The 22,150-nt window shown below is 52.8% G+C and overlaps 6 protein-coding genes and 2 non-coding genes across 8 annotated transcripts; 5 read left to right on the forward strand and 3 right to left on the reverse strand.

Annotated features, from left to right (window-relative positions):
- Nucleotides 1-2,908: 2,908 nt before the first annotated feature.
- Nucleotides 2,909-5,481, reverse strand: MYCTH_2309629 (uncharacterized protein). Its single transcript, XM_003665626.1, has 4 exons — nucleotides 5,016-5,481; nucleotides 4,691-4,956; nucleotides 4,423-4,617; nucleotides 2,909-4,315 (listed from the first exon to the last, which is right to left on the reverse strand). The coding sequence occupies exons 1-4, from the start codon at nucleotides 5,204-5,206 to the stop codon at nucleotides 3,273-3,275; spliced, it is 1,695 nt and encodes a 564-aa protein (XP_003665674.1). The 5' UTR covers nucleotides 5,207-5,481; the 3' UTR covers nucleotides 2,909-3,272.
- Nucleotides 5,482-6,751: 1,270 nt separating this feature from the next.
- Nucleotides 6,752-6,841, forward strand: MYCTH_t144. Its single transcript has one exon. It is a non-coding gene; the product is annotated as a tRNA-Glu (tRNA).
- A 113-nt stretch (nucleotides 6,842-6,954) lies between these two features.
- Nucleotides 6,955-7,045, forward strand: MYCTH_t145. Its single transcript has one exon. It is a non-coding gene; the product is annotated as a tRNA-Glu (tRNA).
- A 1,421-nt stretch (nucleotides 7,046-8,466) lies between these two features.
- Nucleotides 8,467-9,792, forward strand: MYCTH_2112504 (uncharacterized protein; the record flags this gene model as incomplete). The annotated part of the gene is made up of 1 exon (XM_003665627.1): nucleotides 8,467-9,792. The coding sequence occupies one exon, from the start codon at nucleotides 8,467-8,469 to the stop codon at nucleotides 9,790-9,792; it is 1,326 nt and encodes a 441-aa protein (XP_003665675.1).
- Nucleotides 9,793-10,198: 406 nt separating this feature from the next.
- Nucleotides 10,199-11,668, reverse strand: MYCTH_2027194 (DNA glycosylase-like protein; the record flags this gene model as incomplete). Its single annotated transcript, XM_003665628.1, has 1 exon — nucleotides 10,199-11,668. A coding segment is annotated over one exon (1,470 nt), but the record flags the coding sequence as incomplete, so codon positions are not given.
- Nucleotides 11,669-12,847: 1,179 nt separating this feature from the next.
- MYCTH_2129532 (uncharacterized protein) lies at nucleotides 12,848-13,316 on the forward strand (the record flags this gene model as incomplete). Its single annotated transcript, XM_003665629.1, has 3 exons — nucleotides 12,848-13,042; nucleotides 13,101-13,171; nucleotides 13,244-13,316. 3 exons carry the CDS (start codon nucleotides 12,848-12,850, stop codon nucleotides 13,314-13,316), a joined length of 339 nt encoding a protein of 112 aa, XP_003665677.1.
- A 793-nt stretch (nucleotides 13,317-14,109) lies between these two features.
- On the forward strand, nucleotides 14,110-16,200 carry MYCTH_2309630 (uncharacterized protein). Its single transcript, XM_003665630.1, has 4 exons — nucleotides 14,110-14,408; nucleotides 14,493-14,767; nucleotides 14,848-14,919; nucleotides 15,013-16,200. Exons 1-4 carry the CDS (start codon nucleotides 14,357-14,359, stop codon nucleotides 16,033-16,035), a joined length of 1,422 nt encoding a protein of 473 aa, XP_003665678.1. The 5' UTR covers nucleotides 14,110-14,356; the 3' UTR covers nucleotides 16,036-16,200.
- A 1,064-nt stretch (nucleotides 16,201-17,264) lies between these two features.
- MYCTH_2309634 (uncharacterized protein) lies at nucleotides 17,265-21,692 on the reverse strand. Its single transcript, XM_003665631.1, has 5 exons — nucleotides 21,461-21,692; nucleotides 18,661-21,348; nucleotides 18,481-18,597; nucleotides 18,124-18,413; nucleotides 17,265-18,061 (listed from the first exon to the last, which is right to left on the reverse strand). The coding sequence occupies exons 1-5, from the start codon at nucleotides 21,488-21,490 to the stop codon at nucleotides 17,395-17,397; spliced, it is 3,792 nt and encodes a 1,263-aa protein (XP_003665679.1). The 5' UTR covers nucleotides 21,491-21,692; the 3' UTR covers nucleotides 17,265-17,394.
- Between the last annotated feature and the right edge of the window lie 458 nt (nucleotides 21,693-22,150).

Here is a 22,150-nt window from a genome sequence, read left to right on the forward strand (position 1 = left end):
GTATAGGCTTTGCTACCGCTATAGGTAACGAGGAAGAGGTTCGGAATGACCTAGTGATAGGTAGCCTAGTCCGAGTACGCTATAAGGATATGACTTTACACTTCGATTCCGAGGGCGAAGACCTTACTATACTCTAGAATAACCCATAGTATATACCTCCTCTAGCCGTTACTAACGATCAAACCGGTATATATGACACTTTCGGCCCTCTATACCTGTAATTACCAGACGATGCTATTGTCGAATAATGCTACGATAGTAGTATAGGTGCTATAGCCTAAGTCCTAGGCAATGTCGTTAACATGGTCTATACTAGCGCTAGTAAGTATAACGTAGTTTGCTTCCTAGCTATATATTACTTTATTAATAGCCGCTAGTCCTAGGGAGAGTAAATGACTATAGCTAACTATAAGACCTTCTATAGTATAGATAAGGACAATGCTACTAAGATCCCTTGCCTAGAGGCTAGATTTACCTTTATTAGAGTTAATAGCAAGATAAAGGCTATACTCTTTAGCATTATTACTAGTACTACGGTCATAGTTAACCTATATAAGGCTACTAAGGCTAAGATCTACTATATTATACCGGTACTATTCTTTACTAAGCACTACGAGACCTTAAACCTATAGAGAAGATTTTAGCCTTATACTATTAATAGTAATATAGTATACAAAATAGAAGGTAACTATATAGTTATATATAGCTAACGTATTAATGTAACTAGATAGGTACTAATTAACCTATATAAGGTACGTAAGTATAAAGAACTAGCTACTAATAGCTCTAATAAGCTAGTAGACTAAGATAATAGGCCGACCTTACCATTGTTAATCAAGTTTACTATTACTAAGGTATAGGATATAGTGAATAAGAAGAGGCCGCTAACGCCCCTAACTATACACTAGGCAATTTTAACGCTCGAGCCTACTAACTACCTATCCTATAAATCGAATATAGCTTAACTGGAGTAGAACTACTAAGACTCCGGCTCTACTAACGCTACTACTAAGGATATAACCGTATACCTATATACGCTTACTAGCCTACCTATAACTATATAATAGGGTACTAAGCACTATAACGACAAGGATATATTAGTCATTACTAAAACTATAGATACTATTACTACCGCTTTGACATCCTAAGCCTTGCTATAGCTAGACCTAATACTCTACCTACCTAAGCCTATACCCTAGCCTGTTACATTAACTAGGTATACTTAGTATAAGGTACCTACCGGCAGGTTTGTCTATAGGAGTAAGAGGGACCCTAATGATAACAAAGAGGCCAAATCATAGGCTAGATTTAACGATGCCTATATTGTCTTCGATAGCCTTAAGGAGGTAGAAAACACCCTTATAAGTATAGAGTTCGACCCCTTTACTAGCACTAGGGTCATTAAGTCCGGCCTACTATACCTATCTACAAGTATATCAATTAGGCCTATTAAAGATTGCCTTACTTGTGCCTGCTAGGAGTATCGCGGTAATAAGGATATACTTATCCGTACCTACTACTAGATCTGCCGCTACTATAAAAAGGCCGGCAGTGACTCTTTTAGGGCCAACCCGGCTATATACAGCCTTAAAAGGAAACTAAAGACTATATATAGGATGTACTATACTACTAGTATAGTACCTACTAGTATACCTAAGCCTAAGGAACTATTAATAGCTTATATCTATATACCTAAGGGAGATAGTAATACTCTAGTTAACAGCTACCTATTTAAGCTTAGCTACTTATATCATAGCCTGCCTAGCTACTAGGTCATATAGCCTATACCTATATAAGTCATTATTACCTAGGGTATAACTAAAGATAATAAGGCTAATAAGGACTTTACTAAACGCTAGTAACTAGCTACTAAGGCTAACCTTCTTAAGCTAGCTTAGACTATAGTTTAAAGGTAAGATAAGGCTACTAATAGTATTACCAAAGCCTTTAACTAGATTAAGGAAGAGCTTAAGCAGTTATAGGAGACTTCGACGGCTATAAATAATAGCTATATAGCTACCCTTAACTAAAAGAAAGGTATAAATAAAAAGCTATAATAGCTCAAAGGTATAGTTACCTAACTTAATAAATATACTATATTAGCTACTATACTATAGAGGGCTCCTAGAATATAGCTACCTATAGCTTAGCTACTACTAGCTACTATAAAGGCTAGCACCCCTCCTAGTTTAATTACCTACCTAGTTATATACCCGCTGCCTATAACCACTAGCCAGAAACGACTATGGCTAGAAACGCTAATATAAGAGAGCCCCTCGTATAAGAGGGCCGCTAGCACGCTCTATAGTAACCATACCCTAGCCAGGGATACCTAAGCTAGGGCCAGGACTCTTACGTACCTATAGCAAGAGTACCTATTAACATTATCCGTATTCCTAGATAACCTAGGCCCGGCAGGTAGTAAGAAGGACTAACAGATAAGCAGATAGATACGACTATAGGATAGAGGAACGATTATAAGGACTATTATAATAGACAAAAGACTATATTTACTAAGTTATGACAGGTCGTTATTTTTCCTTTCGAACCTTAGTACCTGTTATAGCATTTAGCTATCTATAGGTCAGATCTGACTAACCTACTAATGGGGATAACGAGCTAGGGTTAATATATATTTAGACAGCTTCTCTGAGTGCCTCTGGTACTTAGGATAATCAACGCTTTTATCACCTACTTCTGCAGACCGCAACAGTTGGTCCAGGAGTGCCGCCCACGGCGCGAATACCGCTATGGTGTCGTACCTTTGCAGCCTTTCTGAGCTGTACTGATTGTAGCCACCGAGCTGTAGCAAATCCTATCAGGGATTCTTGCCAAACAGAAATAAGAAATAAGAAAAGGAAGAAGAAGTGAGCCCTAGGGGGGGGGGTATGAGGATTAATTAAGTTGTTGACAATAGAAATTCAAAGGTTAATAGTATTATCATGACAATAGCACTACTTCTGCTTTAAGTCTCTAGCTCAAACCGAGTCCCATACAACGTTGCCTCAGCTTTGTTGACAGCTAAAACCCCACGACAGCTAAAACCCCACGACACCGAATTTACCTCCCATCTTCACTTTTACTACGCCCATCAATCTTCCCTGGGAGGTATGATCGGGAGGGTGACATAATTCTCAAACTGCGGCCCGAAATGGATGTGGTTAAACCCCTGGAATACCTCGGGTGACCTGTCGATGCAAACACGTCAGCATTCCGAAATCTCTGTCACAAAGAAGTACGAACTAAGGAAATCCCATTCAACAAGAGAGATCTTACCGATCCACGGGATCATCGTGCAAGAAGATGCCGCTCCCCTGCGTGTCCCCGGAGCTGACCTCCAGCACCAACCGGCCTCCGCCCTCGACGACAACGTTCGTCGGCCACACCTCCACGTCCACCGCGTAGACCTCGCCGGGTATGACGCTCAGCACGTCGCGGCTGGTGTAGTCCCGGTGGGGGAGCCAGTCGCGGTGCCTGGGGTGCGCCGCGTTGACCCGCCGCAGCGACGTCCGCAGCCAGCCCTTGGTCAGCGGCACGGGGTCGCCCGCCGTGCCTGTGTACAAGATCCCGTTACCGTCCGCGCCGAGGTGGCGCAGCGTCAGGAACAGGTCGATGTCCGAGGGAACGGTGGGGCAGGACGGGTCGGGCGAGGCCGACACGTTGAGATGCGCCACGACGTGGCCCGTGATCTCCGTCTCGCGCTCGAACGGAGGTGTCACAAACTGGAGAAAGTGCGGGTTTTCGATCGTGCCCAGCGCGTGGTAGGTCAGCTTGTTCCTCTTGGGCATGGTGCCGGCCGGGTCGGCGTGCATGGTGAGATCCGGGGTGAGGTGGTAGCGGGTGTACCGGGTGCGCGCGATGGGCCATTCGTTCTCCTCGCGGCGCTGGTAGGCCTTCTCTGCTTCGGGGTTGTTGAAGCCGACGTTGCCTTTGCGGAGGACCAGACTCACGGGGCGGACCGTGCCGGGCTGCGACCAGCCGACACGGTCCTCGGCCCTGAGGAAGGCGTCGAGAAAGCTGCGCTGCACCTCGACCTCTTCGTCATAGTAGAAAGGGAGGTCGTGTCGGCCGGTGATCATGCGGAGGTACTTGAACTCGGAGCTGGCGTGGACAAAGCCCTCGACGTTGCCCCGGAGGTGGAGCAGGATGCCACCCCAGTTGCCCACAGAGAGTAGGGGCACTTCGATGTCACCCATGTCGTACTCCTTGGACGCGTAGTATGGTTCGTCGCGGAATCGGTGCTTCCGGTTGTCGATAGTCTGATCTCGGCGATTGGCGGCGAGCTCTTCTTCTGAGAGGTCCCCTTCAATCGTATCTGCTTTTATGTCAACCCTGCATACGGTTGCTAAGATATTCTAAAGGACTTCGATATAAAAGAGAGCAATCAGAGGTAAGGGGAAAAAAGAAATGGAGACGTAATACCCGGCCCCCAGTTTGAAGCGGCCCTGCCTGGGCGGCCATATTGGTTTGTGACGACCTGCCTATCCCACCAGAATTTGATAAAACCGTTGGACAGGATTCCGCCGTGGCGGCACCGATCTCGATAGTAGTCAGACATTCCCTCCCACGGGATGATTGCCGCGAGTCCCTTAGGTTTCCGGGCAGCTACGCGCCATTCTGTCCCGTGTCAGTTGCCGACAGTAGGGTCTGACGAGAAACGGCTCGCCAAAGGCCATACAGCGTCACATACGGCTTCCAGCGTAGTAGCTAACGCCCAAGAGGCCAATCTTGCCTGAAGACCACGGCTGCTCAGCGGCCCACTCGACAACGTCAACGAATGCGTCCGTAGTCGCCCGCGACATAGTGTCAAGCATCCCGGGAGACTGGCCCAGGCCCACCTCGTCCGCGCGTACCACGGCGAGGCCATGCTCGGTCCAGAAGCCGGGATCGGGCGTCTCCCAGGCGGAATGGGCGGACTTATGACGAGGATTCACTTCGGAGTATTTCGAGCTGAAGCTAAATTGGTTCATCAGCTTGTTGTCTTTATGTGCTTGCTTCTTGGGAGGCTTCGGTACTCCTTGTAGTGAATATCCTTGCCGTACGGACCGTAGGTGACCAAAACCGGGACAGGACCGCCCTTCATGGGCCGATATATATTGCAGCGGACTACACCGCCGGACTTGAGGTTGACCGTAGCATTCTGCTCAAAGACGTAGGGATAACTGACATCATCAACAGTATGGAGGTCCTGGAATTTATTAGGCATTGCGTCTGTTCCAGTTGGAGAGTGCGAACAATACTGCTGTGCGCTTAGGATCCGACATGTCCAATGAATGCAGAAGATGGGAGGAAGTCGGATGCCCGTGTTCTAGAGAAAGCTGGCAGGCCACATGCTAAGCCCCACGGATGTCTGAAAAGACCAGGAGAGAGAGGAAGCACTCTGGCTGCAGGAGCCTCTCCCGAAACTAACCGGGATAGATACCCCGAAAAATTGAACTTGCAGCATCCCAGCACTAAGACGTATAAAAGTGACAGTGTAATGACGTGAGAACTATAAAGAAAAGAAACAGAAAAAGAAAAAGAAAAGACAAACGGAAGTATACCAGACTACCTACGTTAGGGCCACTCCCAAATACCCGGTGGTTAGTTGCTGACTAATTAGTTCAGGACTACCACCTGTCTCCCGACAGGTGGGGCCAAAACCCCTAGACATACCAATATAGCCGGACAGGAAGATATAACCACTGCCATAAGCCTAATTTACACTTTCCTATACCACTTTCCTATATACGATGCCTCTGACCGACCAAATCTAGGAACCAGCTAGTATATAGGCCGCCAAATGGCTCCTTGCCGCTTAAACTCGCCACTAAACTAGCCGTTTACCCTATAGAAAGGAATAACTATTTAAGACTAGAAGGAGCGTTAGCTACTAGCATTTTTCGACTTTAGAGATAGAAAAGAAGTCCTAATCCCTTGGTCAGCTAAGAAGCCGTTGTCAGAAGTCAAACTCCTATCCCCTAAACGTTCTAGGATATAGATTAGCGGTATGTCTATAATGTTAATTGACGATAGTAACGATAATAGATTTGACTTTATAGATAGTAAAGATAGGTAGGAAGAGGATATCGAGTCATTATCTCTATCTAGGGTTAAGAAGGAGTCTCTATATATAGCTATTATCAAGGATATTAGGAGGTTTAAAAAGCGACGTGCCTATAAGTCTATAGTAGTAATGCTAGGGATAGAAGATAATAACCATTACTAGGAGGCTAAAAGAGAAGGTATAAGAGAAGGTATTACTATAATTAAGAGCATTGCTAAAAGAGAATTACTACTATAATTGATTGATTATCTTCCTGTCTGGCCATATTAGTATGTCTAGGGGTTTTGGCCCTACCTGTCGGGAGATAGGTGGTAGTCCTGAACTAATTAGTTAGTACTAACCACCGGGTATACCTTACCCCTTCCTCTCTTTAAAGTAACTAAGGATACCGTTACGTGGCTAGTTAAAAGGAAACTTATCAGAACCAAAACGGAAAACCGGCTCCTGTTAGGGAACTATGATTAGGATAGTAGGTTATAAGGGCACTTAAGCCGGCCTACAAATTTCCACTAAGCTAGCTAGCAACCTGGGACAAGATGTGGAACTATACGGATTATAGTACCTAGAATATCCAGGTGGAGACTAAGGCTTCTTTACCTGCAAATGAGGGTTGGTCAATTGGCAAACAAGAATGACCCCTGACCCACAGCAAAAACTCTACCTTCACAAGGGTCCACTTTCACCACCAACTCCCCAACAACACCATCGGATATGGTGTAATGGTCAACATCGTTGACTCTCATTGCTCAGCAGTGAAGCCCTCAACAGCTCCGGGTTCGATTCCCGGTATCCGAGTTCAGATGTTCTTTTTTTCTGCTTCGTCCTCGAGTATAACATTTTCGTAGTCCATCCACCCCAATGACTGCAAGAGCCCGCTTTCATGCCCTGCCTCAACAACAGCACCGTTATCGGGTATGGTGTAATGGCCAACATCGTTGACTCTCATTGCGTAGCAGTGAATCCTCTCAACAGCTCCGGGTTCGATTCCCGGTATCCGAGTGATGATGATGTTTCTTTTTTTCTTCCCATACCTGGTTGACTCTATTTCCTCTTAGTAGCTTCCTGGAACGAAAGAGCAAACTATGACGCGGCCACAGTCGACACCAGGTGCGCCATTGTAGTCTTAAGCATTGTAATTTTAGGAACCAGACATGGTAGAAAGCCACTAAATCATTAGCAAGCCGAAAGAGGCGAAATTTTGGTTGACAGCCAACTTCGTCCAGATCCCCAGCCAAAGATGGATGTGGAATGTTTCGTTGTGGTCTTGGATGTTCAGAAACTTTGAGCCAGCATTTGGTATCGTGCTGTCCAGTGGATGATGACACACATGGCTCAGGGGCAAACAAAAAACCGAAGTATGTTGCCGAGACATTAGCACTTTACTCTCTTCCCGAAATCAGGCGAAGTCGTCTTTAGCACATGACACCCTACGGCACAGGACCAAAACAGTTTAATGTGCAACTCGGATAATATCCAGTTCGTTGATATCCTGTACGACACTAGAGGACACCTCCCGAAGAGCATCATTGGATATGGAAGGAAGCAATAGGTTCAGCTGCCAGTGATGCAGCGGTCTGGTACAAAGCTCTTTTATGTCAGTCCAACGATTACCCTTAGTCAATGTCTTGGTGTTCACGTTTCTCTTTCACACCACACCTACTCTTCTTGCACCAATGCAGAAGTTGAACCAATGCAGGGCGGGATGCTTCACGTAAACATCCGAAGAGCAAAGCAAGCGTTGATGTCTCGGATATGGAGCAGGCATCCAAGCAGATATGGTTCCTGGTGTGTTAATCCACTCACAAAGAGAGCTAAGAAGGGTGAACAAAGGAGTAGTATCCTTGGAGTTACAGTCAGAAAGCGGCACTGCGATGATTGATTGGATACCCTCTTTGTAAGTGCGGCATGTCTAAGACAATCCCCTCTGCAAAGATGAGGAGCTTAAACAAACATCATTTTCTTACTCGGCAGAAAAGTCCTCTCTAAGGTTGTAGTTTGATCAAGATGGAGAAGTAATCAACCAATCTGCGAAACGCTCTAGGAGTAGGCAGGGAACTTGTTTGTTATTTTAGGAACAGACCATCCCTCCTCAAACATCGTTCAACTAGCACCGCAGCATATCCAACAGCAGATGGGACTTATCTGTTCCCGACCACCGGGAAACCGCAACTTGTTTTGGCTCGTTCCACCTGCTGCAAAGCATCACCGTCGCCGCCGTCATCGAAGACACGGCCGCCGTGGCCGGTGTAAGCCGTCAACACGCACTGCACGCCCGTCCACTGCGTGCCCCTCTCCCAAGTCTGTGCCAACAACTACCCTTATCCACTCACGAGGATTCTCAAACACGTCTATAACGTGACCTTACCATTATTCCATCGCTCTGAGCCTACCGTCGGTGAGCTAACGTCTTCGGCCACAGCATGCACATCCCCCGCGACGGCGCCGCCACCCCGCTGAAGCCACCCCTGGACACCTGGCTCTTCGAAGACGTCCAGATCCGCAAGGTGGTTCACGTAGACAACGACAACAATAACAATAACAACGGCGACGACGACCGGAACAACTGCAACAGACACACCACCTTAAACCGGGCAGACCTCCCCTCGCCGAACCCAGCTAACACCCGCACGCACACCCGTACGACTGCTACGACCACGACCAAGACCACCGCCACTAAAACCACCACCACTGCAAAGACAACGGTTGGTAACCTGTCAGATAATGAATATGACAGAAGCACAGCTGGAAATCTCGAAAGGGAACAGGAGGCCGTACGGGAGCAGATGAGGATGGAGAAATCATTTAGGGATGCGAAGGCGAGGGTGAGGGAGAAGGAGAGAGAAAACGCGAGGGCGGAGGGGGAGAAAAGTCGGTTCGGGGGGGAGAAGGCCGAGAGGGAGCGGATCGAGAGGGAGGTGAGGCGGGAGATGGCTATGCGGGAGCAGGAGCGGCAGCGGCTGAAGGCGCGGATCGAGGAGGAGATAACAGTGAGGGAAAGAGAGCGCGAACGGGAGAGGGAGCGGGAGAGGGCGCTGCGGGAGGAGGTAGAACGGGAGGTCCAGGCGGAGATGGAGAACCGGGCGGCGGCGCTGAGACGGGCAAAAGAGCTGGAGGAGGCGGCGGTGGCCAGGGCGATCGAGGAGTCCATCATCAGCGAGGCCGCCAGAAAGCTCTTGCTCGAGGAACGGGAGGAGCGTGAGAGGAGGCGAGTAGAGGAGGCGATCAGGATGGAGGCGGAGGCTCGAATGCAGAGGGAGAGGTTGTTAAGGCGGCGCGCGGAAGGCAAGGCAAACCGGGATGTGCAGGCGAGGTCCGGCACGAAGATGGCGGGAGTCGATGCCGCTGGGCTCTATTATGATCTGGGCTCTCCACCCATCGTACCGCAGCTTGGTGAGATCAGGGCCTTAGCTGGTGTCGACTGGCTGCAAGACGGGCCTTTTGGGATTGAGTCTCCCTCCGAGGCATACTCGGGCGACAACGAACTCGCCGACCCGGCACCGGAGGAGGCGCCAACCTGGCATCAACAAGCCCCGCCGCGCACAAACACATCCCCCGGGGGGAGAGTCTCCTTGGACGGCGACATGAAAGCCTTTGTGGGCCGGAGCAACCGGGGCAAGGGTGCCAGTTCACACTGGCGGGAGAAGACCACTGAACGCTGGGAGACCATTGTCCAGCGGGATAACCACTGCCATGACACATATCACCGTTTTAGCGAGGTCTCCAAGTCAACCAGGAAATTCTTGTAGGATAATCGGACACTGGACGTTACTCCCGTCCACGGATGAACTGTTCCGCGTTTCCGTAATTCGTCGTTAACTATTCGATAATTAACCAGAGCTGCCATACGCTACTCGTGGTCGAACTGCACAAGTGAGCTAGATCACCTTTCGCATACGAGATCTTATCGTTATTATCCTAGTGGATCAAGACCGCAAGTATGTATTATAAGGTGGATATAGATAGGACGCTGAAAGCTTATAATGTCGCTTGTTCGGGGCCCTGGCATGAAGGGGGGGTAGTCTTCTCTAGCTCGTCTTTCACGCGACCCGAGGCATGCACAAGTCTATTCTGTAGGGTATAAGGTATTATTATTATATTATCACGCCGGAAGGTGTCCCTTGAACGAGAGATCTTCCTCCTTAATTATCCCATCCTCTCTTTCACAAGCGACCAGCATTTCTTCATGCCAGTTCCCATGGATTCGGCGTCGATCTCGCTAGTTGTGGCCCACCGCGCCCGAGTCCCCTGGCCAGACAGCGGGTCAATATCTTCCACTTCGAAGAGGTGGACGTGCATGTGGAGTTTGAGGTGAGAAAAAAGCCAAGGCACGATGCCGAGCTCTGCCACGTGCTTCACGGCCTTGTCCCTGTTACCTAGCAGCTCCGTAACATATTCGACTGCCTCCGTTCTCCGGGTCTTAGGAGTCCTCTTGTCTAGCAATGGGTGACTAGGGAGCTCCCACAATCCAGCCAAGAGTCCCTTGTCCGGTCTTTGGTGGATGAGGAACCGCCCGTCCGAGACGCGGCGAATGGCGCAGACGAGGATGTCTTCCAGGGGTACCTTCTTCTTGGGTTTCCTGAGGGGGAACTTTCTTGCATGGTTGACAGCGGACGTCAGCGTGCGGGGGTCGAGTCCTCCCTGACCTCGACCTCCCGCTGGCGACTTGGGGCCCCGTTTCTCTTCTTTTCCCGCGAAGAAGCGAGACAATTTCCCATCACCATTCCCCGGCGATGATGGCGGCGGTCGCCAATCCTCGGCTGCTTCCTCGTCCTCCCCTCCCACGGCTTCATCGAAAGGGGCGCAGATGGCGCAGAGATCCTCGACGTCCTCCAAAACCGCCTCCCCTTCTATCGCACACCGCCCGGTCTCGGCCAGCGCGACGCCCTCCGAATAGGCTCGGCAAGTGCTCGTGATCGGACAGGCGGCGCAATTGGGCTTCGACGCGCATACCGTGCTCCCCAGCTCCATAAGCGCTTGCCCGTGGGCCCCGACCTCGTCGCCGTCCGCGGCCACGGCCTCCATCAACTCCTCAGCAGCCCGCCACAGCATGTCCACGACCCGCTTGTCCCCCTTGACGTCCGCCAGCAGGCCCATCTGCCTGCTCAGCACCCTCAGGACGTTCCCGTCCACCATGGGCGCGGGGACGCCGAACACGATGGCGGCGACCGCCCCGGCCGTGTACCTGCCGAGCCCGGGCAGCGCCATCAGCCGGTCGACGGTGCCGGGCAGCAGGCCGTCCGGGTCGGCGGCGCAGACGGCGCGGGCGGCTTGGAGCACCCTGCGGGCGCGCGAGTAGTAGCCGAGCCCCTGCCAGGCGGCCAGGACGTCGGCCTCGGAGGCGGCGGCGAGGTCGCGGACGGTGGGCCAGCGGGCCATCCAGCGGGACCAGTAGGCGACGACGGTGCGCACGCGGGTCTGCTGCAGCATCACCTCGGAGATCCAGACCTCGTAGGCGCGCCTGGCCAGTTCGGCCCGCGACAGCGCCGAGGGCGGGCGGAACGGCCGGCGCCACGGCATGTCCCGCGCCTCCGCGACCGTGCCGAACCACGAGAGCAGGGCGGCGCGGGCCGAGCGCGATGAGAGCAGGAGGGGGCGGTGGTAGGATGGGGAATGAGGGCGGGTGGACCCCGGCGCTGTTGTTGTTGCGGGAGGAGCAACGGGAAGCGCTTCGACCCGGGCGCGCCTAGGAGTGGTGCCCGTAGTTTTGCGCGTATTAATGACAGAACTCAGACCTTGACCTTTCCGGGGCTGTGTTCTCCTGCGCTTGACCGGCCGAATAATACTATTACTGTAGGAATCGCTCGTGTCCACATCTGAATCTGCCGAGGGGAGCGCATCCTCGAAATCGTCAGACTCGCCGGATGCGCCATTTTGCTGTGATTCCGGACTAGCTCTGGAATCCTTCTGGTTTTGTGCAGCAATGCGGGCGCTTCTACGCGTCGTCATGCTGTTGTGATGCTTTGGGTTTATTATAATTAATCTTGATTCAACGAGTCGCCTTTCGCGTTTCGCGGCGTGTGCTCAATAACTAATTAATTAGACCAAGGTTTAACGTACTAACCCTAACCCCGGTATCGGACCTACTTGAAGGCCCCCCTTGACCGACCAGCAGGCCGCGTCCCGGTTGATGGAACACGGGAAGCACGCCGGTCATACGGAGTAATGGATGAGGCATTGTGCCTAGACCAGGGAAAAACTACAGTGTGAGTGTGCGTACAGCTCCTGAATCCCGGATTGTCAAAGCGAACCACCAAGAGAAGCCTTCAAGCGCGGAATGTATGTATAATTATACATACATATCTCTAGATTCCATACCGTGTCTTACAGGTCCTTCTTTTCTTAGGGACGCTGAAACAGAAAGAATTCTGAACAATCGGCATTCCATGCCTGCTCTGACGTTAAATACGTTGTTTAGGAAAGGCCACAATAAAACACTGCGGTTTTGGAAATCTCCGTCTGGGAAACAAAACATGGACCGAGGCGTTCTCGAACGGGAGGAACATGTTGCGACTCAAAGCTATGATATGATATGCCGGCAGGAGCTCGTATAAACTAGATGGCGTCGTATTGGAACGGATATTTCCCAAACCTAATATATGTGTTGGTAACATGTCCAATAAAACTCATATTGAGATGAGGGGGAGGCAATATCTCTTAGCACGGGGATATATTTACTTTTGAAGCACAGCCATAACAATCCGAATTCTTTAACAAGGTCCCCATTCCTCATTCATCTGTTTCACCTGAGAGAAGCCGCTGCATCGACACTGTCCAGATTGTTCGTCCTCTGAGACTTCAACCATGCATTTCTCGTCCGGTATCATCTCGCTGCTTCTAGCACCCGTGGCAATCGCTGCTCCGCAAGCAATTGACTACGGCCCTTGCGACATCAACGGCAATGACTATTGCAAAGAGATAATGGACAACACGGCCTGCTTCCTCAACCCAAAGGGAGCCGAAGAGATCTTCAAGTGCATCTCGGGTGGGAGAATCGGAGTATGCCTACCGGCTTCTTGACAGCACGCCCCGGGTATGACGCTGACATGGATGCTAGGTGTGCCAATGCTATGGCTGTTTAGGGTATACTCCTGTTGGCGAGGTCATATCGAAGTCCAGCGCATGCGAGTAAGTTGTACTCCAAAATAACAAACACCTGGAGGGTTGGGAAGAGCATTCTGGTCTCACATCAATGCCCAGAGGCGTACCAACGGACACCTCGCCTGTCAAGCTGACTCCTCCGGTGACGCCAGCCCCGACACCAGGGCCCTAAAACCCGGTCAGTTCCAAATCCAATGCATACCTCCTTCCGGGAACTCAAAGCGTTTCATCGATATTGGGTTGATCTCCAAAATCTCATGATATCAACTCTACTGTGGCCTAGCTCAACCGTAATTATATGTTTGTTTTAAAATGAAAAAGCACCAATAACCTCTAAATTCGTCCTAAAAAGAAACTGTGACGCGTCGAGGCCTGCTTCTGCGTAGTGTGTCACGGTCACGCTTGGCCCTTGGCGCTTGGTAACATCAACAGTCATTCAGATCAGCATTCTGTATCTACGTGATTCAAACCCCGAGGGTTTTCAGCGCATAGGTGCCGTTATATTTCTAAGGGTAACTACTCATGGCGTTGTTCTAGATATCTCGCTCTAGGTCCGTATAGTAGGTGCGCACGTAATCCGTAATTACACAACTTGGAACTTGGTACGCGGAGACACTATTTATTCAGCTCCACCTATCTTCGCTGATTAGTCCAAAAGGTAAGGGTACCTGGGTAGGTTGCTCCCCTCATTCTAGCTTGCTCGGGACAGGCAAAGGAAAATTGGAATCATGTTCAGATGAAAAGCCAAGCACCCGCCCTGCCCCTATACATTGGTAGGTTCGTATACAAACGGGGTGGTTTGATATCTTGCCATCAGGCCGCAATGCAGCTGTTCGCTTATTACTGCCCCGTATCTATATTACAGGGTGAAACATGACATCACTGAGGCGCGAGGGGTCAAACAAGCCAAGACGCTTGTGCTCGTGATTGATTGCGGCCAAATACCCCGCCGTGATGGGCTCAAGTTCCACTCCTCGCGCAAGTCACCTCAGATGACTTGTACGTACTGTATGTACATCCGTTAGTCTTAGTAGGCTCATTTTACCTGGTGGCCCTGAGCGGGGAACCTGAGCTTGCGGTATAAACCCAGCGAAGAGCTACTTTTTCTCGCCCGCTCCCTCCCCTACCGTCCTTTTTTTTTCGATCTGTACAATCACTGACAAAAAATAAAAATAAAAATAAACAGTAGTACTCCGTGCGTGGCATTTAACGATGTCTTCACTCGTCCAGACCCTGACGGCCTCCGGCGGGCCCGAGTCGCCCGGTAATTAACACATCTTCCCCGTGCTCTCGACGCCTCGAGCCCAGCCGTTGCTGACGTGACTTGTTCCGCCAATACTTACTTTAGGGTTTCTCAATGATCTCGTCAAGCAATTGTGGCCCAACCTGGCTGTCGCGGTCGCCGACACCATCAAGCAGAGCGTGGAGCCCATGCTCGATTCGATGCTGCCTTCGCCCCTGGACACGCTACGCTTCGTCAAGATTGACCTCGGCCATGTCCCCGTGCACTTGGACAAGGTCGACGTCCACAGCACCGAGAACGGCGGGATCAAGCTGGACCTGGATCTCTCGTGGGATGGTGCCTGCGACATTGAGTTGGATGGGAAGATGACGCCCAAGATTGTAAGCCGTGGCTCCCGTTTATGGGTCTGCCAGAATGAGATCGTTCGCTACCTGAATATTTATCTCTAACGCGGTCATAGGGGGTCGAGCACGTCAAGCTGTATGGCCGGTTGTCTGTTCTGCTGTGCCCCTTGACGAATGTCCTACCTTGTGTACGTTTCCACCCTTCGTAACCTTGCCGCGTGTTGCTTTCTACGGCGTGTGCAGAACCGCTAAACAGCAATTGCCCCCCCTTTTTTTCCCAGGTCGGCGCCCTCCAAATCGCCTTCATCAACAAGCCGAGTCTGAAGATGACCTACACCGACGCGGCCGGCATCGCCAGCCTCGGGGTCATCGACAAGGCCTTGCGCAAGGTCATCATCGACATCATCTCCTCTATGGCCGTGCTGCCGAACCGGTTCCTGGTAAAGCTGGACGCGGCCAACGACTGGTTCAAGACGTACCAGCACCCGCTCGGCGTGCTTCGGCTGACGGTCGAGTCGGGCTCCAACTTGGGCGAGGACGCCGGCGAGACCAAGAACCTCCTCAAGAGGCTGGTCCACGACGTGCCCGACTGCTTCGCCACCGTCAACCTCTCGGCCGAGCCCGAGTGGCGCACCAAGACGGTCAAGAACTCGCGTCACCCGGAATGGCGCGAGACGCACAACTTCCTCGTGACCGACCACGAGCAGGCGATCGAGCTGGACGTCAAGGACGAAGACACGGCGAGCGACGACGACATTGGCATCGCCACCGCCACGGTCAAGCAGCTCCTCCTCGCCGGCGGCAGGCAGGAGCTGCGGCTGGTGCACAAGGGCGAGGAGACGGCCGGGCGGCTGGCGGTCAGCGCCGAGTTCTACCGGTTCGTGCCCGACCCGGCGAGCCTGTCGGGGTCGGAACCGGAGGCGGTGCTGGGGCTGCTGAGCGTCCTGGTCGCCGCCGTCCGCGGGCTCAAGGGCCGCCGCGAGGAGCTCAAGCCCAGCGTCAGGGTTGACTGGGGCGAGCAGACGTTCCGGACCGCCATCAAGACGGACGCGCCCGGCACGGACATCGAGAACCCCTCGTTCGACCAGGCGTTCCAGGTTCCCCTTAAGGCCGGCATGGTCAACGGTGCGCCGCCGGTGAAGCTCACGCTGATGAATGCCGAGCACGAGACCGGCTCGGTCGAGGTGCCACTCGACGAGGTCCTCCGGGCGCCGAGTCTGCGGTTGGAGAAGGTCTTTGGAATCGGCAATGGCGTAACGCTAAGCGCGGGAATCTGGTTGCGTGGCGTGAAGCTTGCCGAGTAATTACTTAAGCTGAAGTCTAGGGGCCAGACTGGAAACAAAAAAAGCCGTGAAGTCGTCGTGGACGTTACGGTCACTTTCTGCTGATGCAAGGACGGTGCATAATTAGCAGAGTGCCCTTTGGCCAAGAAACGCTCGCCGCCTGACAGACGGATTCCAGCACCGCAATCCTTTAGTAATTACTCGCAACTTGATCAACTGGCTGAAGCCAACAGCTGGGGAACTTCTTTGGAAAAAGTTCTAAGTGCTCCCTAGGACCACTCAGACAAATTGCAGGACAAAGCCTGTGACTACTCGACTGTCATGTAATCGCTACTTGAAGTATGACGCGTTTATGGATAATGTGGAGTACGAGTGGTAAGAGATTCTTCGACTAGGTAGACGCATGCTAGATCGATGCTGCTATAGGAAAAGAAGAGGGTTACATCCGCTTTAACAGCACTTAGGGCACTCTGAGGAGCTTGCTTAATTACCCATTGAACTGATGCGGAGAGAACGTTAATGTCGGTTAAGATCTCATATAGTCAGAGGCCGTCTGTTTTGCGGCGAGGGAGAAAGAAACAAACAGGCACGAGGGGAAGAATACTTGCCAAACGCAGCGGTTTATAAAGACGGGCAAATCAGCACTAGCACGACGAAAGGTACAATGCCATCTGTAAGCTGCCGAAAACTATCACCCCCTGGTCTCATCATGTCATCCATTGGACGGAAATGAGACGAGGGGAGAGAGCGGGACCCGTGAATGGAGATTCAATGTGTCAAAAATAACAAGGTACTTGGAGTTCGACATAGGAAGTTTTGGAAGACTTTACACACACTACCCGATTTGGACCATGCCACCCTTAGACAAGATTGTGTATTTGCCTGGCGGTAGCAGATACCTGCTCAGCAAGCTCTATTATTAGAATTGTTTCGCCAACTCCTCGTCAACATGGAGCGTAATCCAAGCTGCACTTGCTACACAAACCAGTCCCTAACCTCATGTAATTAATAGTTCAATGCTAGTAATAAAAGCCACCTGTTCAGTGTGTCATGTATCATCTCTATCCCGGGTATCCAGATCCTTAGCGCCAATATAACCCACATCAAACAACCCCCCATCCCCCCCCCCCCCTTCTGGTTTATGCTATGCATGTGCAGAAAGATGCCGAACATAAACCCGTCTAGAATCAAATCAAGTAGCTCTCAGTGAAAATAAAGGGGAAGAGCAAAAAAAAAAAAAAAAACAAGAACAAAGACAAGACCAAAAAAAATAACAAGGGAAACAAGAACAAGAAAGAAACACAAGTAGACGTAGATTAGTATAGCCAGATTACCTCCCTGTTCCCCATGTTGAGATTGTTGCAATGTATAATATCCTAATTAGTGCGCCACGTCGGGGCCCTTCCCCGCGATGCCAGGCGCGGCAGCGACGGACGCAGGCACGACCACGTGGGCCGACACGTTCGTCTTGCTCGCAGACATTCCCTTGGCCTTCGCTTTCATCTGGTCCTTCTTGTCGTGCACATACCCCCGGAACCCGCTGCGTACTTGCGATATATGCGTTGACGCGCGCTTGCCCCTCAGGCTGGTCAGCGTGCGCAGCGGGGGCTCAAACGGATAATCGCCCGGCTCGCCATCGACGGGCAGCGTGGTCCTCTTCCTCTGCTTCTGGTGCAGCGCCCCGGTCTCGTCGGATGCCGACGTGGCCCTCTCTGCCTTCTCGACGTCCTGCTCCTCTGCGAGCGCGGCCTCCTTCTTCTTCTTCCGGTTGAAAGGCCAGACGTTGGGGGTTGGCATATGCGGAACCATGGCCTCCGCCCAGGCGTCGGGGAACTTGCGGATGAGAGCGCCCCAGGGAAGGGAAATGGCGCCGAGGCCGATGGAAAGACCCCATTCCTTGCCGTTCAGACGCGTGATCTTGAAGGCCTCGCCGCCGACGAAGATGATGAGGACTTGGCCGCCAATCATGATGAGATTGATAATGATAAAGAAGTAGTTGCGCGTAATGCCTTCGAAGATGTTGAGCTTGTTGTCAAGGCGGCGGTTACTGAACGTAAGGTTAGTCACATTAGGACGGACATGGAGAGAGATAGTGAAGTGCGGCCTTACTTGAGCTCGTTGAAGATCTGCAACCAGACAAAAGTGTTGAAGACGAGAGTCCGCAGGCGCTCCTGCTCGTGTTCACGAACATTTTGCACCGAGTTGGACACCTCGTAGTCGAGCAACGAAGCACCCGCGAAGTTGAGGACGAGGGTGATGGCGAGCTGACAGATGGCTTGGCCAATAATCATTTTCATCATGCGGGTGCTGATGAGGGAGGCCGTCTTCCTATCGGGCTTCCGGTCCAAAACCGATGGCGAGGGTGGGTCGGTAGCGAGGGCGAGAGCAGCAAATGTATCCTAGAATAAGCAACGTCAACCGGCGTTTCCTTTTTTGGGGAATTAATTAGCGTTTTATCATATTTACCATGATGAGGTTGACCCAGAGAAGCTGAACCGCGTTGAGCACGGACTGCTCTTTGTCGCTGGCAACGGAAGAGACGAAGGTAAGAACGACGGCCGTGACGTTGACGGTGAGTTGAAACTGTACCATAAGTTAGGCAACTTGTGATTATTATCCCTTCAAAGCAGACTGTGCGTAACATACCTGCAAGAACTTCTTGACGGCGTCGTTGACGGCCCTGCCCCAGCTGATGCCCTTGACGATGGATGCAAAGTTGTCGTCCATCAAAATGATGGCCGCAGCCTCCTTGGCCACCTCGGTGCCCGCGATGCCCATGGCAAACCCGATATCGGCCATCTTCAGGGCGGGCGCATCGTTGGTGCCGTCGCCGGTCACGGCAACCGTCTCGCCGAGCTCCTTGAGCATCCGGACCAGGATGCGCTTATCCTCCGGGCTCGAGCGAGCAAGAACCTGCAGCTTCGGCACGAGCTTCTTGAGCTCTTCCTCGCTCTTGCGGCGGAACACGGGGCCCTCCATGGCGATGCCGCCTTCTTCGGGATGGTAGATACCGCACTCCTTGGCGATTGCGCGGCCGGTGAGGATGTTGTCGCCGGTAACCATGCGTACGGTGACACCGGCGCGGCGGCAGTCCTTGATGGCGTCAATGACGGAGGGCCGAAGCGGGTCCTTGATGCCGTAGATGGCTACGAGGGTCATGTCGTTGTGCACCTTGTCAAACTCGGCGGCCGTCAGGTCCTGCTGGCCGGCGAGCTCCGGGGGCGGCCAGGAATCAAAGTCACGGTAGGACGAGCCGATGGTGCGGAGGGTCTGGCCGGCGTACGAAGTGATGGTCTGCGAAAAGACGGCACGGTCGTCCTCGGTCATGGCGGTCGTCGCCAGCTCCTCGCCGGCAGGATCGGCAATGACTCGCGTGCACTTTGCGAGCAGGATCTCGGAGGCGCCCTTGACGTAGGCACGGAATTTGCCGTTGGGCAGCTTGACGATGGTGGCCATGTACTTGACGGCCGAGTCGAAGGGCACGACCTGGACGACATTGGCGTTTGCGCGCTCCTCCTGAAGGGGCCCGGCACCGAGATGGTCACGACAGAGGGTGAGCAAAGCAACCTCGGTCTTGGAGCCGATGAAGGTCTTCTCGCCATCGACATCGCCCTCAAAAGCGGTCGAGTTTACCGCATTGGATTCGATGAGGAGCTGCTTGGTTGTGTCGCTCAGGGCCTTGACGAACTCGCTGACGGTGACGTTCGGGATGTTAATAATCTCGACGGCCTTGGCGGCTTTGTCCGCCTCCTCTTCCTCCTCCAGAGGGGCATCGGTGCCGCCAAAGCAGAGACTCTTCCCGAGAGTCGTCGCCACGACCGTCATCTTGTTTTGCGTTAGGGTTCCGGTCTTGTCGGAGCAGACGGCAGTGGCGTTGCCCATTGTCTCGCACGCCTTCAGAACGCGCACCAGGTTGTTGTCCTTCATCATGCGCGTAGTCGCAAATGCAAGAGCGAGCGTGACGGCCAGGGGCAGGCCCTCCGGGACGGCAACTACCACGACGGTGACCGACGTGATGAAGAGCCGCAGGAAGTCCTGGCCCTTCCGGCCGGGAGTGTCGTGGTTGTTGGGAAGCTGAGCCAGGAACTTGATGAAGAGGACGATGAACAGCAGGAGCGCCGCGCCAGCGCCAAACTTGGCAATCCAGTCGGCGAGGATGTTGAGCTTCTTCTGCAACGGCGTGTCCTCCTGGTCCGTGTGCATCGACATCATGATGCGGCCGTAGCTCGAGTTGACACCTACAGCAGTGACCAGGAAAGTACCGTTACCCTCGTTGACCTTGCTGCCCGAAATGATGAAAGGGTCGAGCTTCTCGATGTCGGCCGGCGGCTTGCCCCCTTTGGCGACATCCTCCAGAACCGCAAAGACGTCGTCAGCAGGAACCTTCTTGAGCAGGTCCGACTCGCCGGTGGCCGAAGACTCATCGCACTTGACCCCGTGGCCGTCGATGAAGATGCCATCGACGGGGACCATGTCGCCGGTGAAGAGGTGCATGACGTCGCCGACCATGATGTCGAAGACGGAGATCTCGACAGACTTGCCAGAGCGGATGACCTTGACGGTGCGGTCGCCGGCCTTCTTGTTGAGGGTAGCGAACTGGCGCTGCATCTGCCAATCGTTCAGGGTACCCACTGCCACGACAATGAAGATGGCGACCATGATGGCCACGCCCTCGACCCATTCCACCTTGGCCTCGCCCGGCTCGTGGTCGACGCCAAAAGTCTGGTACAGACCGAGGGCGAGGGACACGATGGCGGCGACGGTCAGCAGGATCAGGACCTTGTCGTTGTAGGCAATCCAGGCCAGCTCCAGCAACGACTTTGGCTTCTTCTCGGGTAGCCTGTTGTCGCGGAACACGCGCTTGCGGTCAGCGAACTGGCCGCCCGCGTGGTGCGCGGGCGCCGGGGCGGTGGCGGGTTTGGCGTCCCCGGCCTTGGCGGCGACGGGCAATGTATCGCCGTTGGAGCCATACTTGGGGACGCCCTGGGGCGCGACGTCTTCGAACCTGACGGTGCCGTCAAGGGCGCTCTCGTCGGTGCTTAGGCCGGCATGGCGATCGGTGCGCAGGCCCTTCTCGAGGCCGGCCAGGCCGCCAAGGGCGTAGAGGGCGTCGAGACTCTTGGGGTTGAGCAGCTTGGAAAGCTGGCCGGGAGAGAAGGCGAACTTGTTGTCGGGGACGTCGTACATGTCCTCGTTAGTCGGGTCCGGGCTCAGCGCATCGTGGACGTTGAGCTGGAACGCTCCCTTGACCTTTCGGCCGCGGCCAGTGGCGGCCAGTTGTGTCGCCGAGTCATTATCGCGCTTTGTTGCTGTTGGCGCGGTGGAGCTTTCGGGCTGCGGAAGAAAGTAATAGGAGAGAGAGAGGTCAGTCATGGCTGGTCCGTTGCGGAGGCCGGGCCCGCACCGCTGATGGGCATTCATTCAGAGCGCGCGCGAGAAAACATACCTCGATCCCTGGAGGGTCAGTATCTGTCATTGTGGTAAAAATAGGTGTATAATTGAGAGAGTTGATCAATTGATCAATCGACGTGTCGTCTAAGAATTCCGAGGGCTCCTGGCCCGCGAACGGAGAACAGTCGCAGCGAAAATAATGAAATAAAAGGAAAAAAAAGCTGGGAAAATTGCAGCAGGAGAGAGGCCTCCACGCTAGGACACTGCCACTGCACCACGATGCGTCGATGATGGCCCGTCGAGTAATCTTGGAAGTGGCGCCATTAGGCCGCAGGGACACGTCTCGGCAGAACTGTGTGATGCGCTAACGTTAACCAGCGCCAACAAAGTTTACCTGAAACCAGGCACACAAAAACCAGACGAGCCGCTTTAGGAAGCGGATGAGGGAAGGTGTGGCGCACGCACGCCAAGTGCCCCATCCGGGCAGCCCTTGCGGCAGTTAATTACTTAGTACGGAAAGTGCTTTTAAAGTTAGGTAGCACAGCATATTCTCAACACTCCGTAACGGCTCCGTTGCCACCTTACCTTGTCCTGCCCATGGAAGCTTGCTGGACGCCTGGTCAGCCTAAAAGGCACATACCGAGAACAGTCTGAACGTTTTGAACTCGGCACCTTCAAGCAGCGCATGCGAGCCCAAACAAAGCATAGCCAGCTCGATTAGCCAGAGAGAGGATCATACCCAATC

Source organism: Thermothelomyces thermophilus, chromosome 5 (genome assembly GCF_000226095.1).
Source record: "Thermothelomyces thermophilus ATCC 42464 chromosome 5, complete sequence".
NCBI lineage: Eukaryota > Fungi > Ascomycota > Sordariomycetes > Sordariales > Chaetomiaceae > Thermothelomyces > Thermothelomyces thermophilus.